This window comes from Hemitrygon akajei, unplaced genomic scaffold, assembly GCF_048418815.1.
Source record: "Hemitrygon akajei unplaced genomic scaffold, sHemAka1.3 Scf000075, whole genome shotgun sequence".
Taxonomy (NCBI): Eukaryota; Metazoa; Chordata; class Chondrichthyes; order Myliobatiformes; family Dasyatidae; genus Hemitrygon; species Hemitrygon akajei.
This window is the reverse complement of record NW_027331961.1, coordinates 3459122-3474462: the sequence shown is the minus strand read 5'-3', so window position 1 is coordinate 3474462 and position 15341 is coordinate 3459122. Positions and strand designations below refer to the sequence as shown.

At 47.1% G+C, this 15341-nt stretch overlaps 1 protein-coding gene across 1 annotated transcript in view; it reads right to left on the bottom strand.

The window, feature by feature from the left end:
- Positions 1 to 312: 312 nt before the first annotated feature.
- LOC140722361 (NACHT, LRR and PYD domains-containing protein 3-like) overlaps positions 313 to 15341 on the bottom strand; it is a 39465-nt gene continuing 24436 nt past the window's right edge. Inside the window, exons 7-8 of the mRNA XM_073037124.1 lie at positions 7552 to 8999; positions 313 to 324 (exon numbers count right to left, since the gene is read on the bottom strand). Coding sequence (XP_072893225.1) covers positions 313 to 324; positions 7552 to 8999 — 1460 coding nt within the window. The remainder of the gene's footprint in view (positions 325 to 7551; positions 9000 to 15341) is intronic.

Below are 15341 nucleotides of genomic sequence, written 5' to 3'. Positions count from 1 at the left end.
AGAGTGGATTGGGATAAGCAGATTGGGTGTTTAGCAGGTATAGGCAACAAGGAACAAATGAGATACTTGAAGAATATAGAGAATGTAAGTGACTACTAAAGAAGGAAATCAGGAAGGCAAAAAGAAGACATGAGGTTGTGTTGGCAGATAATGTGAAGGTAAACCCAAAGGGTTCCTACGAGTATATTAAGAGTAAAAGGTTAGTAAAGCACAAAATTGGTCCCCTAGAAGATCAGAGTGGTTGTCTATGTGGTCTATGTGTGGAGCATCACGAGATGGGGAAGATCTTAAACAGTTTTTTTGCGTCAGTGTCTACTCAGGAAACTGGCATAGCGGATATGGAATTAAAGGAAACAAACAGTAGTGCCATGGAACGCGGCCAGTGAGTGAGGGGGCCAGTGAGTGAGTGGAGATTTGAGGCTTTGACAGGTCTTTACAATGCCTCCTGAGACGGTGATGTGCCTCTCCTGTGAGATGTGGCAGTCTTGGGGGAACTCCCCTCTCCCGCAGAGTCACATCTGCCAGAAGTGCTTGCTGCTGGGCGATCTGGAAGACCGTGTGAGGAATCTGGAGCAGCAGCTGGATGACCTTCGACTCATAAGGGAGAATGAGGCAGACATAGATGAGAGCTACAGGGAGGTAGTCACACCTAGGCTGCCGGAAGCAGGTCGTTGGGTGACAGTCCGAGGGGGGAAAGCGAAGGAGAGGAGACAGGTAGTGCAGTACACCCCTGTAGTCATTCCCCTGAATAATACGTTTACCGTCCTGGATGCTGTTGGTGAGGACGACCGACCAGGTGTGAGCTACGGTGGCAGGGCCTCTGTCACTGAGTCTGACCCTGTGATGCAGAAGGGTGGGACGGAGAGGAGGAGAGCTGTCGTCATTGGAGACTCTATAGTCAGTGGAGCAGACAGGAGATTTTGTGGGCGTGAGAAGGAAACCCGCATGGTTTGTTGCCTCCCGGGTGCCAGGGTCCGGGATATGTCTGACCAAGTACATGACATTCTGGTACGAGAGGGAAAGCAACCAGAAGTCGTGATACATATTGGTACCAATGACATAGGCAGGAAGAGGGTTGAGGTCCTGAAGGGTGAATTTCGGGAACTAGGCAGAAGGCTGAAGAACAGGACCTCAAGGGTGGTGTTCTCAGGATTGTTGCCAGTACTACGTGATAGTGATGGTAAGAATTGGAGGAGATGACAGTTGAATGCGTGGCTGAGGAGTTCCTGCAGGGGACAGGGTTTTAGATTTTTAGACAATTGGGATCTCTTCTGGGGAAGGTGGGACCTGTACAGATTGGATGGGTTGCACCTGAACTCAAGGGGGAGCAATACCCTTGCTGGTAGGTTTGCTAGCATGGTTCGGGAGGGTTTAAACTAATTTGCAAGGGGGATGGGACCCAGAGCGATAGAGCAGTGAAAGAAGTGCATGGAGTAAAGCCAGATCTGACACATAGAGAGGCTTTGAGGAAAGTGCAGCAGAATAAAGGCTATAAAGGCAGTAAGGTAGAAGGGCTAAAGTGTGTGTACTTCAATGCATGAAACATCAGGAACAAAGCTGATGAACTGAGAGCTTGGATACATACATGGAATTATGATGTAGTGGCCATTACGAAAACTTGGCTGGCACCAGAACAGGAATGGATTCTCAATATTCCTGGATTTAAGTGCTTTCAAAGGGATAGAGAGGGGGGAAAAGGGGAGGACGGGTGGCATTACTGGTCAGGGATACTATTACAGCTACAGAAAGGGTGGGTAATGTAGCAGGATCCTCTTTTGAGTCAGTATGGGTGGAAGTCAGGAGCAGGAAGGGAGCAGTTCCTCTACCGGGGGTATTCTATAGGCCCTCTGGTTGCAGCAGAGATACCGAGGAGCAGATTGGGAGGCAAATTTTGGAAAGGTGCAAAAATAACAGGGTTGTTATCATGGGTGACTTTAACTTCCCTAATATTGATTGGCACTTGATTAGTTCCAAGGGTTTAGATGGGGCAGAGTTTGTTAAATGTGTCCAGGATGGATTCCTGTCTCAGTATGTTGACAGGCCGACTAGCGGGAATGCCATACTAGATCTAGTATTAGGTAACGAACGGGGTCAGGTCACAGATCTGTCAGTGGGTGAGCATCTGAGGGACAGTGACCACCGCTCCCTGACCTTTAGCATTATCATGGAAAAGGATAGAATCAGAGAGGACAGGAATATTTTTAATTGGGGAAGGGGAAATTATGAGGCTATAAGTAGAACGCGGGTGTGAATTGGGATGATGTTTTTGCACGGAAATGTACTATGGACATGTGGTCGATGTTTAAGGATCTCTTGTAGGATGTCAGGGATTAATTTGTCCCGCTGAGGAAGATAACGAATGGTAGGGTGAAGGGACCATGGGTGACATGTGAAGTGGAAAATCTAGTCAGGTGGAAGAAGGCAGCGTACACGAGGTTTAGGAAGCAAGGATCAGTTGGGTCTATTGAGGAATATAGGGTAGCAAGAAAGAAGCTTAAGAAGGTTCTCCGAAGAGCAAGAAGGGGGCATGAGAAGGCCTTGGCAAGTAGGGTAAAAGAAAACCCCAAGGCAATTATGTGAGGAACAATAGGATGACAGGGATGATGGTAGGACTGATTAGAGATAAGAGTGGAGAGGTGTGCCTGGAGGCTATGGAAGTGAGCGAGGTCCTCAATGAATACATCTCTTCGGTATTCACCAATGAGAGGGAACTTCATGACGGTGAGGACAATATGAGTGAGGTTGACGTTCTGGAGCATGTTGATATTAAGCTAGAGGAGGTGTTGGAGTTGTTTGGACGGATAAGTCCCCGGGGCCTGTCGGAATATTCCCCAGGCTGCTCCACGAGGCAAGGGAAGAGATTGCTGAACCTCTGGCTAGGATCTTTATGTTTTCGTTGTCCACGGGAATGGTACGGGAGGATTGGAGGGAGGCGAATGCTGTCCCCTTGTTCAAAAAAGTTAGTAGGGATAGTCCAGGTAATTATAGATCAGTGAGCCTTACATCTGTGGTGGGAAAGCTGTTGGAAAAGATTCTTAGAGATAGGATCTATGGGCATTTAGAGTATCATGGTCTGATCAGGGACAGTTAGCATGGATTTGTGAAGGGCAGATCGTGCCTAACAAGCCTGATAGAGTTCTTTGAGGAGGTGACCAGGCCTATAGATGAGGGGAGTGCAGTGGATGTGATCTACAAGGACTTTAGTAAGGCATTTGACAAGGTTCCACATGGTAGGCTTATTCAGAAAGTCAGAAGGCATAGGATCCAGGGAAGTTTGGCCAGGTGGATTCAGAATTGGATTGCCTGCAGACGGCAGATGGTCATGGTGGAGGTAGAACAATCAGATTGGAGGGTTGTGACTAGTGGAGTCCCGCAAGGACCTGTTCTGGCACCTATACTTTTTGTGAATTTTATTAACAACCTGGATGTGGGGGTAAAAGGGTGGGTTGGCAAGTTTGCAGATGACACAAAGGTTGGTGGTGTTGTAGATTGTGTAGAAGATTGTCGAAGATTTCAGAGAGACATTGATAGGATGCAGAAGTGGGCTGAGAAGTGGCAGATGGAGTTCAACCCGGAGAAGTGTGAGGTGGTACACTTCGGAAGGACAAACTCCAAGGCAGAGTAAATGGCAATTTAGTTGGTAGTGTGGAGGAGCAGAGAGATCAGGGGATATATGCCCACATATCCCTGAAAGTTGCCTCATAGGTAGATAGGGTAGTTAAGAAAGCTTATGGAGTGTTAGTTTTCATAAGTCAAAGGATAGAGTTTAAGAGACGCGATGTAATGATGCAGCTCTATAAAATTATAGTTAGGCCACACTTGGAGTACTGTGCCCAGTTCTGGTCACCTCACTATAGGAAGGATGTGGAAGCATTGGAAAGGGTACAGAGGAGATTTACCAGGATTCTGCCTGGTTTAGAGAGTATGGATTATGATCAGAGATGAAGGGAGCTAGGGCTTTACTCTTTGGAGAGAAGGAGGATGAGAGGAGACATGATAGAGGTGTACAAGATATTAAGAGGAATAGACAGAGTGGACAGCCAGCGCCTCTTCCCCAGGGCAACACTGCTCAGTACAAGAGGACATGGTTTTAAGGTAAGGAGAGGGAAGTTCAAGGGGGATATTAGAGGAAGGTTTTTCACTCAGAGAGTGGTTTCTGCGTGGAATGCACTGCCTGAGTCAGTGGTGGAGGCAGATACACTAGTGAAGTTTAAGAGACTACTAGACAGGCATATGGAGGAAATTAAGGTGGGGGGTTATATGGCAGGCAGGGTTTGAGGGTCGGCACAACATTGTGGGCCGAAGGGCCTGTAATGTGCTGTACTATTCTATGTTTTATGGAACATATAGAGATTAAAGAGGAGGAGGTGCTTACTGCCTTACAGCAAATAAAGGTAAATAAATCCCCCAGGCCTGACATCATATTTTCTCGAACCTTGAGAGAGACTTGTGTAGAAATTGCAGGGGTCCTGGCAGAAATATTTAAAATGTCTTTTGCCACAATTGCTGTGCCGGAAGATTGGAGGGTAGCTCATGTTGTTCCGTTGTTTGAAAAAGGCTTCAAAAGTACACCAGGTAATTACAGGCCAATGAGCCTGACATCGGTATTAGGTAAATTATTGGAAGGTGTTCTGAGAGATCGGATATACAAGGATTTGGACAACCAAGGGCTGTTTAAAGATAGTCAGCATGGCTTTGTTCATGGCAGATCGAGTTTAATGAAATCTGTAGTGTTTTTCGGGGAGGTTACCAAGAATGCACATGAAGGAAAGGCTGTGGATGTTGTCTACATGAACTTTAGTAAGGCTTTTGACAAGGTTCCACATGGGAGGTTAGTTCAGAAGGTTCAGACAGTAGGTATCCATGGAGAGGTTGTAGATTGGATTCAAAATTGGCTCTGTGTGAGAAGACAGAGTGGTAGTGGATCATTGCTTCTCAGACTGGAGGCCTGTGACTAGTGGTGTGTCTCAGGGATCTGTGCTGGGACCATTGTTGTTTGTTGTCTATATCAGTGATCTAGATGATAGTGTGATAAATTGGATCAGCAAGTTTGCTGATGACACTAAGATTGGAGGCGTTGTGGACAGCAAGGAAGGCTTCCAAAGCTTGCAGAGGGATCTGGACCAACTGGCAACATGGGCCAGAAAATGGCAGATGGAATTTAATGCAGACAAGTGTGAGGTGTTCCATTTAGTAAGGACAAGTCAAGGTAGGACATACACAGTAAATTGTAGGGCACTGAGGAGTGCGCAGGAAGAAAGGGATCTGGGAGTTCAGATACGTAATTCCCTGAAAGTGGCGTCACAGGGAGACAGGGTTGTAAAGAAGGCTTTTGGCATCCTGGCATTCATAAATCAAAGTTGAGTATAGGAGTTGGAATGTTATGGTGAGGTTGTATAAGACATTGGTGAGGGCAAATTTGGAGTATTGTGTGCAGTTCTGGTGACTGAACTATAGGACGGATATCAGTAAGACTGAAAGTGTGCAGAAAAGATCTGCGAGGATGTTGCCGGCTCTTCAGGAGTTGAGTTACAAGGAAAGATTGAACAGGTTAGGACTTTATTCCTTGGAGCGCAGAAGAATGAGGGGAGATTTGATAGAATTTTACACAATTACGAGGGGTATAGACAGGGTAGATGCGAATGGGCTCTTTCCAAACGGATTAGGAGAGATAAATTACAAAAGGACTTGGCTTCAGGGTGAAAGTGGAAAGGTTTAGGGGGAACGTCTTCACTCAGAGAGTTGTGAGAGTGTGGAACGAGCTGCCATCTGATGTGGAAAATGCGGACACACTCTGAAGATTTAAGAATAAATCTGATAGATGCATGGATGGGAGAGGTCTGGAGGGCTATGGACTGGGTGCAGGTCAATGGGACTAGCGGAATAAAGTTTTGGCACAGAGCAGAATGGCCGAATGGCTTGTTTTCTGTGCTGTAGTGTTCTATGATTTTACGATTCTATGAAGGAATATGGGGAGGTCAGTTCCCACAGGAAGAAGGGGGATGGGGAAGAGAGATCCCACAGCAGGAAGGGCGATGGGGTAGAGAGATCCGACTGGAGGAAGGGGAATGGGGAGGAGAGATCCAACAGGAGGGAGGGGGATGGGGCTGAGATCCCACAGGCGGAAGGCGGATGTGGAAATGAGATCCCATAGGCGGATGGGGGATGGGGAAAAGAGATCTGACAGAAGGAAGGGGGGATGAGAAGGGATACCACTGGAGGGAAGTGAAATGGGAAGAGAGAACCTACAGGAAGAAGGGGAATGTGGAAGAGAGATCCCACGGGAAGAAGGGGGATGGGGTAGAGAGATCCCACAGGTGGAAGGGGAATAGGGAAGAGAGATTCCACAAGAGGAAGGGGGATGGGGAAGAGAGATTCGACAGGAGGAAGGGGAATGGGGAGGAGAGATCCAACAGGAGGGAGGTGGATGGGGAAGTGAGATCCCACAGGATGAAGGGGGTTTGCGAAGAGAGATCCCGTAGGCGGATGGGGGATGGGGAAGAGAGATCCCACGGGAAGAATGGGAATGGGGAAGAAAGATCCCGCAGGAAGGGGGGTGTGGAAAAGACATTCCACTGGAGGGTGAGAAAAGGGTAATAGAGAGCCCACAGGAGGAAGGGGGATGGGGACGAGAGCCCTAAGAATCGAAGGGGGATTGGGATAAAAAGTCCCACAGGAGGATTCCAAGGGTAAACGATAATCCTACAAGACGAGAGGATGCAGAAAATTTATGTACGTGTGTGCTGGGTCTGAACAGAGACCCAGAGGAGATGCGGCCTCGCTCTCTGTGTATCTGGTAGTGAGCAAAGTTACACACTATCAAGGGCAGGGGAGGACAATCTCACAATGGTATTTCTTTCCTTCTCACTGGGACAGTCTGCAGACGGTCTCTTGTCCCTCACTGGGAAGGGGGTGTGAATCTCTGACCCACCTGCTGCATTCAGTGTCGGTCTGGGTGTCAGTAACAGTGAGAAGGAACATTGTCAATGGACGTGTCACAGGCAGCAGGAAACACGGCCATTCCTGTGATTTACTACCATTAAACCAATGGTCGTTATTCACTGATCTGATGAAGTCTCCAACATCCCTTCACAAGGAACCACAGAACCCTCCTGTCCTTGGGGAATTACTGACCGATCCCCTGGGCATTTGTCACAATTCTTCACAATCTGATTTATCACAGTTTAACCCAAATCCCTTTACATTGAAATGACACAATAGAACAGTTTCACAGTTCAGAGTGAGAGTTAAATCAAGTTACCTCAACTCCTGGCACTTGTGCAGCCCGGGTCCCAGCCGCTGGATTCCTTCACACTGAATGTGGCATTTCTCCAGGTTGAGGTGTTTTATTGTATCACAGAGTCCGATGGCATGAGACAGGACCGCGCAGTCAATCGGGGTCAGTGTTATTCCACTGAATGAAAGTGTTTCCACAGATCCCAGTGCGGCCTGAGCCACTCCACGATTCTGAGACTCAAACAGGTAGTGCAATGTGTTCAGGAGGCTCCTTTTACCAGCTTCACTCCCTGTGTTTCCACTCTTGCGTTTAACCTCCTCCTTCACCCAGTCAATCACCCGGCAGGTTGTGTCATGATGAAATGGACCCAGAATGTCCACCAGGCCCCGAGCTGTCATTGGGGAGGAGAGACCAGCAACAAAACGGAGAAATACCTCAAATCGCCCATCTGTCGTGTTGTGGGCTTCAGTGAGGAATTTCAGGATATCCCCGGGATGTGGATTCAGGAATTGTGCGACTGCAGCTACAAACTCTTGGATGGTGAGGTGTGGGAATGTGTACACCACGCTCTGGGCAGAATCCTCTCTCTCCAAAAGCTCCATCAGGAACCCGGTCAGGAACTGGGAAGGCTGCAGACTGTAGTTGACCAAATCTCCATCTGTAAACACAATATTCTTCTCCAACACTCCTCTGAAGGCCATCTGACCAACCCTGAGTAACACATCACGGGGATTCTCAATCTCACGGCCGTGGTTTTTCAGGATGTTGTAAATATAGTAGGTGTACAGTTGGGTGATGGTCTTGGGAACTCGCTGTGGGTCCCTGACTCTTTGTGTGAAGAAGGGGCCCAGTGCCAGAGCGAGGATCCAGCAGTAGGAGGGGTTGTAGCTCATGGTGTACAGGATCTCGTTCTCCTTCACATAATTGAAAACAGCTTCGGCCACCGTCTGATCTTCAAAATGTCTGATGAAATATTCCTTCCGTTCCTTATCAACAAATCCCAGGATTTCAGCCCGGACAGCGATCTCTGCCTTTTCCAATAAATGTAACGCAGTGGGTCGGGTGGTCACCAGCACTGAACACCCTGGGAGCAGCTTGCCCTGGATTAAACTGTACACAATGTCAGACACTTCACACCACCACTCGGGATCTGGGCACTGGTGCTTGGGTTCTGTATCTCTCCGACTGTCCGCAAAATCGATTTTGTGTTTGAATTCATCTAAACCATCGAATATAAACAGTAATCCCTTTGCGTTCTTCCAGACTTCTCTCAGGATATTCCCAAAGTAAGGATACTGATCCAGAATCAGTTCCTTCAGGTTTATTAGACAGTTAATACTGTTTAAATCTCGGAATTTGAAACTGAAGACAAACTGGAATTGTTGGTATATTCTCCCCATGGCCCAGTCATAAACAATCTTTTGTACCATCGTTGTTTTCCCGATCCCCGGGACTCCGGCCACTGCTGCTGAACTCCCAGATTTGGATTTAGTCCGGGAAAAGCTGCTCTGTAATAACTGATCAGTACGGATTTTTTCCAGCTGTCTGCGGAGTTGTTTCTCTCTATAATCCTCATGGTCTCTGCCTCTTGCCAGCAGCTCATGTTCCACCAGTGTCCGATCTCGAACAGTAGAAATGACCGTGAGCTCAGCGTATCGATCAGCCAGCTGGAAAACCTTCACCTTCTCCGTCATCAGGATCGTGTTCACTCTCAGTGTTTCAGTTTGTGTCCGCAGAGTCTCCTTGTGTTTCTGTTGAACATCTTCCATGGGAACAGAGAACATATTCAAAACGTTAAATGGCTCATCTGACAAAGAACTTTATAACGGTATTTCAGTGTTTGAGATTACATGAATAAATTCAATGCTTCCATGGATATTAGGACAGAAAGTAAAATTCTGTTCGCAGACACGGAATTGACAGCAATGGATGTCCCGGAAAATGTCCAATCCTCATGTTCTGGTTCTAGTTATTTGTGAAGGTGAACATTCCCCTGATTGCACCTTCTGAGGAAGCTTAAAGAAGCATCACTCACCACTAACATCTTAACTGCTTTCTACAGAGGCGTGGTTGAGAGTGTGCTGACCTTTTGCATCACAACCTGGGACTCCAGCTGCAGTGCTGCCGACAAAAAAGCCTTGCAGGGGGTGGTTAGGGGAGCAGAGAAGGTTATTGGGGTCTCCCTACCTTCTGTCTAAGACCTCTTTCAACGTCGATGCCTCCAGAAGACACGGTACATCATTAACAAACCCTCACACCCTCTCCATGAACTGTTTGTTCTTCTGCCATCAGGCAAACGTTACAGGAGCATCAAAACTAAAACCACAAGGCTACTAAACAGCTTCCTCCCACAGGCAGTCAGACTGCTAAATAGCTGCTCTATCTGACTCTGCTTTGGACACTTTTAACTTCCACCGGACACTTATAAGTTGATTTAAAGCGACATGTGGCTGTTGTGTTTTACGATTTATTGTTGTGTTTATTATTTAGTGTTGCGTTTGTTATGTTATGATTGCACTGCTCCTGGGAAACGCTGTCTCATTCTACCCTGCAGAGCTGATGTACGGTTGGAACGACAATAAAGTTTTTGAATCTTGAATATCCTATTGCAATCCTGACTGCATTCCCGTTACAACAACATTTCACCATATTTAAAGCATTGTTTGCATCATTAACAGACGATGTTAATGTTGATCTGGTGTGGAACTATGGAGAGCAGGACACTGTGCATTTTGGCCAATCTGCACACTGGGGAGTCACAGGTGTCCACTGCTCTTGCATCAAAACAGAGGCAGAATACGCGGGAAATACTCAAGTCGGGCAGCGTCTGGGGGAGAATCACAGTGAAGTTGCGGATCGATAACCCATCGGAATGACAGGAATGAAAGTGGGTAGTTTTCAATCGCAGTGATGGAGGATTGGTGGAAAGGTGGAATCTGTGTTAATGGCAGAAGCCACAAGGGTCTGTCTCAGTGATGTACATCGTGTCTGTGGGAGAGGGTGGTGAAGTCTTGGCAACTGCTACTCATTAGTCTTGCTGTGGGGGTGTGGGGCTCTGTCTAATGAGGCCTCCGTCTGTCAGAGTCGACCATGGATGTCCTGCCCCTGCAAGCCGGGACACTCCGATATGGAGAGGAAGCTTCTGCCGATGTAGCAAGCTCCCTCTCTCCATGCATCTGATGTACACAAAGGAACGGCAGAGACTGACACAGCTTGGCACCAGAGGTGTCGCAGGAGATGCCAGTCTGCGCTGAACACTGTTTAACACTGACTCAGGGACTCCAGCTCCAGGCTTTTCCCATTGGGTTTACTCCCAAACTCTCCCCCATGAGGGGTTACAGTTACAAGGCAGTGGAGTTTTGAGATCAGAGTTTTCTTGTTCCTGGGTGAGCTGCCAATCACTGCCGACAAGCCCCATCTGCCCAAAGCGACTGGTTGTAAGGCACCAGTAACCCACCTCTGCCCCTTCTCCTGTCAGAAGAAACGGTTCCACCGGGATTAGTGGCTAAACCGCACGTGAAGGCCAAGAGCTGGACAGAGGCTACTCGCCACTGGGAGCATTTAATAGGTCGTGGCAGCTCATCCGCACTGACACCCCCCCTCCCCCCGGTTATAACTATCTTAAGCAAATAAGGGGCTCTGTATTATTGACAATGAATCGGTAAATTGGTTTATTATTGTGACATGCACCACTGTAAAATGGAAAACTTTTCTGCATACGATCCAAATAGATCATTACATCACATCGGTGCAATGCGGTTGTACAAGGAAAAATGGAACAGAATAGTTCAGGGAAACAGTGTTTCAGTTGCCGAGAAAATGCAGTGCAGGCAGACGATAAGGTAGAAGGCCAAAGGATCATTGGGAGGTCAGCGTTGAGTTTTTTTGGGACTATGTTCCTAAACTGTAGAATTCAACACCTTAAACTACAGTACTGTGCAGAAGTCTGAGGTGTATATTAGGACTGACACATTTTGTCTTTTATTTTCTAGTTTGCACTTTATCCCGTTGTGATGCAGTTTGAACGGCATCGTCTGGATGAAAGGTGCTTTATAAATAAGTCATTATTATTATTATTATTTTTTTTTTTTTTTTTTTTAGCCTAAACTGGTAAAACTTGAGGTACAGGTATAGCCAAGCACACTCATGTCTCAATTGATAGGAGATTTCAGACTATTCTCGTGGTGTATAGTGTTATGGGTTTTCGAAGATTTACACAAGTATCGCCGTGTGGGCCTAATTTATTAATACTATTTTGTAAAGCCTTTAGGATGATACCAGTTATTGATGTTACGATTGGGATAAATAATACCCTGTTCGTGTTCCATAGTCTTTCATTTTGCCCTTTCAATTCAACATATTTCTGGTATTTTTTTTACTAATTCATTTCTGTAAGTTATGTGTGTTTGGAATGGCTATATATATTTAAAATTTGCTTTTGCTTGTTTATCCTGTAAAATTACATCCGAACGCAGATCCTGTATTATCCTATCCGAAATAATGATCGGACGCAGTATGATATGAAGGACTCTAACTCTAAAAGTGGAAGAGGCTTGTACGTTTAGTAAATGATGGTGTTTTTCGTCAGTTGTAGTTTAAGCAATGTTTTTGTGAATGTTGTCCACCATTTCATTGTGCTTGTGCAAGTAATGAGATTCAGTTGAACTACTGCAGGATCTTGTAAAGTCGGATTGTTTGTAGTTTCTCTTATAATTTTCAGCATATCGTCTTGGACCTGTTAGTCGTTTATTCTGTATTATTGATAACTACATGTGTCAACAACCTTGTCCTGTATTGCTACAATGATCCCTTCTGTTTCTGGGAAGAGGTCTCCAACTCTGAGCCAGGGGCTCGACGCTTCCTTGTCGACGTCTAATCGGCTCAGATCGTGGGGATGTCCTCCGTGGGGAGTCAGACTCTTCCATTGGTTAACGTTTTCTACTATTATGATAGTTTCTTCACTTTTATGGGTTATGCTTTCATTTACGTTCAGTGATGTGTACCCCTTATTGGATTTGCATATGCTTGTACGGAGTGCTGAATCCTGCTTGCGTTATGAAAGTATGTCAATAGAGCTAATTGTAGATTTCAGAAAAGGCGAGATGAGGGAACACGACACACCAGTCCTCACAGAGGGATCTGATGTGGAAAGAGTGAGCAATTCCAAATTCCTGGCTGTCAATATCTCCGAGTATCTAACCTGGACCCAATATATCGATGCAACTACAGAGAAGGCACAACAGTGGCTATATTTCATCAGGAGTTTCCAACATCACTTGAATATTTCTACAGATGTAACTTGCAGAGCATTGTAACTGGCTGCATCACCGTCTGGTTCACGAGGAACGGAGTAAGGCGCACACTCAACGATTCAGGAGCAACTTCTCCTCTACCATGCAGTTTCCGAATGGACATTGAACCCATCGATACTGCCTCACTAATCTCTTTTTAAATTTCTATTTCTGCACTACTTATTTAGTTTAATATTTCATATAATCACACAGACATGCACAGCTATATATGTTCAACCTCCAGGCCCTGAGGCCACTTCGCTGCTCAGCCAGATCCACCGTCTGACAGGCCACATGTCTCGCATGGATAACTCCGGGTTACCGAAAGCAGTACTCTACGGAGAACTCTCTCAGGGCAAGAGAGATCGTGGTGCCCCGCGCAGGAGGTACAGGGACCAAATTAAGCAGAGGCTCTCTCAGGTAAATATGGAGGTCAACGAGTGGCAGCCGCTGATCCACGGAAAAGCCAGGAATTCTGAGGAACCCAGAAGAGCGACTGCTGAAACGAACAGGGGATGCAAGAAGGATCCAACTACCCAAGCGCCTGCATCCCAGCTGTCCCTCTGTCCCAACTGCTCCCGAGTCCACAGATCCAGAATTGGCCCCTACCGTCACCAACAATCGTGTCGTCATCCAGTACCACCACCCCCCCCAACCGCCCCCCCCCCCCCACACACACACACACACACACACACACACACACACACACACACACACACACACACACACACACACACACACACACACACACACACACACACACACACACACACACACACACACACACCCCTATTTGGGAAGAGAACAGGATTTAGGGTATGTTTCATGATCATTAATGCTTGGTGGAACCCCGGAATGTCCATGCCCTCAAACCCTTTTGTTCCCCGGATCTGGAGTACCTGGTGCTGCTGTGTAAACCTTTCCGGCTGCCAAGAGAGTTCCCGGCTGTTATTATCACAGCTGTGTAATAACAACATCCCCCAGTTGTGTGTTATTGTCACAGAGGGGAGATGATTTCATTCAGAAATCGGTCAGGACTTCCCAAACCACAAAATTTGTATCAACAGTTCCGTGTGAACAGCACTAGCCGTGTGACCGACTGCTTACATTGCCGGTGATCAGCAGGAGCTCAAGAAATTCAGCTCCGATCTGTGCAAAGTCATCCAGGTAGCGAAACGACAATACAGAGATCGTATTCAGGCACAGCTCTCCACCAACAACACACACAGCTTATGGCAAGTTCTGCACCCCAATGCAGACTTCAGAGCTAAGTGCAGTGGTGCTGCCAACATCGCTGCCTGTCTCCCAGAGGATCGAAGTCTCTTTACGCTCGGTTCGATATCGCCAACACTGAGACCCTGAGGAGAGCCGACAAAGCGACCTGCACATTGGTCATCTCTGAGGCTGAAGTTCGCAGGTGTTTCCAACGAGTGGACAGTCGCAAGCCTGCGGGACCGGACGGCGTCCCAGGGCGGGTACTCAGGATGCGCGAGGCACAACTGGCAGGTGTATTTACGGATATTTTTAATCTCACCCTCTCCCAGTGTAGAGTTCCCTCCTGCTTCAAATCATCCACCATTGTTCCTGTACCTAAAACAACTAAGGCAACATGCCTGAACGTCTGGCGTCCTGTCGCACTCACCTCAATAATAAGCAAATGCTTTGAGAGGCTGGTCAAGGACTGCATCTGCAGCTTGTTACCACCCACACTGGACCCCTACAATTCACCTACCGACACAACCGATCAACAGATGACACAACCGATCAGCAGATGACACACCCGATCAACAGATGACACAATAGCCACTGCTCTGCACACCTCCTTAAACATCTGGAGAAGAGGGATGCTTATGTGAGAATGATGTTATTAGACTACAGTTCAGCATTCAATACCATCATTCCCTCCAGGCTTGACAAGAAGCTCAGAGACCTCGGCCTTCACCCTGCCTTGTGCAGCTGGGTCCTGGATTTCCTGTCAGATCACCAGCAAGTGGTAACAGTGGGCTCCCTCACCTCTGCCCCTCTGACCCTCAACACAGGAGCCCCTCAGGGCTGTATCCTAAGCTCCCTCCTTTACTCTCTGTATGCGCATGACTGTGTCGCTACCCACAACTCCAATCTGCTAATTAAATTTGCTGAGGATACTATATTTATTGGCCAAATCTCAAATAATAACGAGGCAGCCTACACAGAAGAAGTCACAGTGGTGACAAGAAAACAACTTCTCCCTCAATGTCGCAAAAACAAAGGAGCTGGATGCAATGTTGCAAAGACAAGAGGAATGGAGACGGGCTAACCCCTATTGACAGCAATGGATCTGGGGTTGAGACAGTGAACAGCTTCAAGTTCCTCGGCATTCACATCACTGAGGACCTCACGTGGTCTGTACACATCAATTGTGTGGTGAAAAAAGGCACAACAGCACCTCTTTCACCTCAGACAGAACCAGAGAACATTACAGCACAGAAACAGGCCTTTTGGCCCTTCTTGGCTGTGCCGAACCATTTTTCTGCCTCGTCCCACTGACCTGCACCCGGCCCATATCCCTCCATGCACCTCTCATCCATGTACCCGTCCAAGTTTTTCTTAAATGTCAAAGTGATCCCGCATTCACCACTTCATCTGGCAGCTCGTTTCACACTCCCACCACTCTCTGTGTGAAGAAGCACCTTTCCCAATGTTCCCTTTAAACTTTTCCCCCTTCACCCTGAACCCATGACCTCTGATTTCTTTGCTCCCCTAGCCTCAGTGGAAAAAGCCTGCTCGTATTCCTTCTATCTATACCCATCATGATTTTATATTCCTCTATCAAA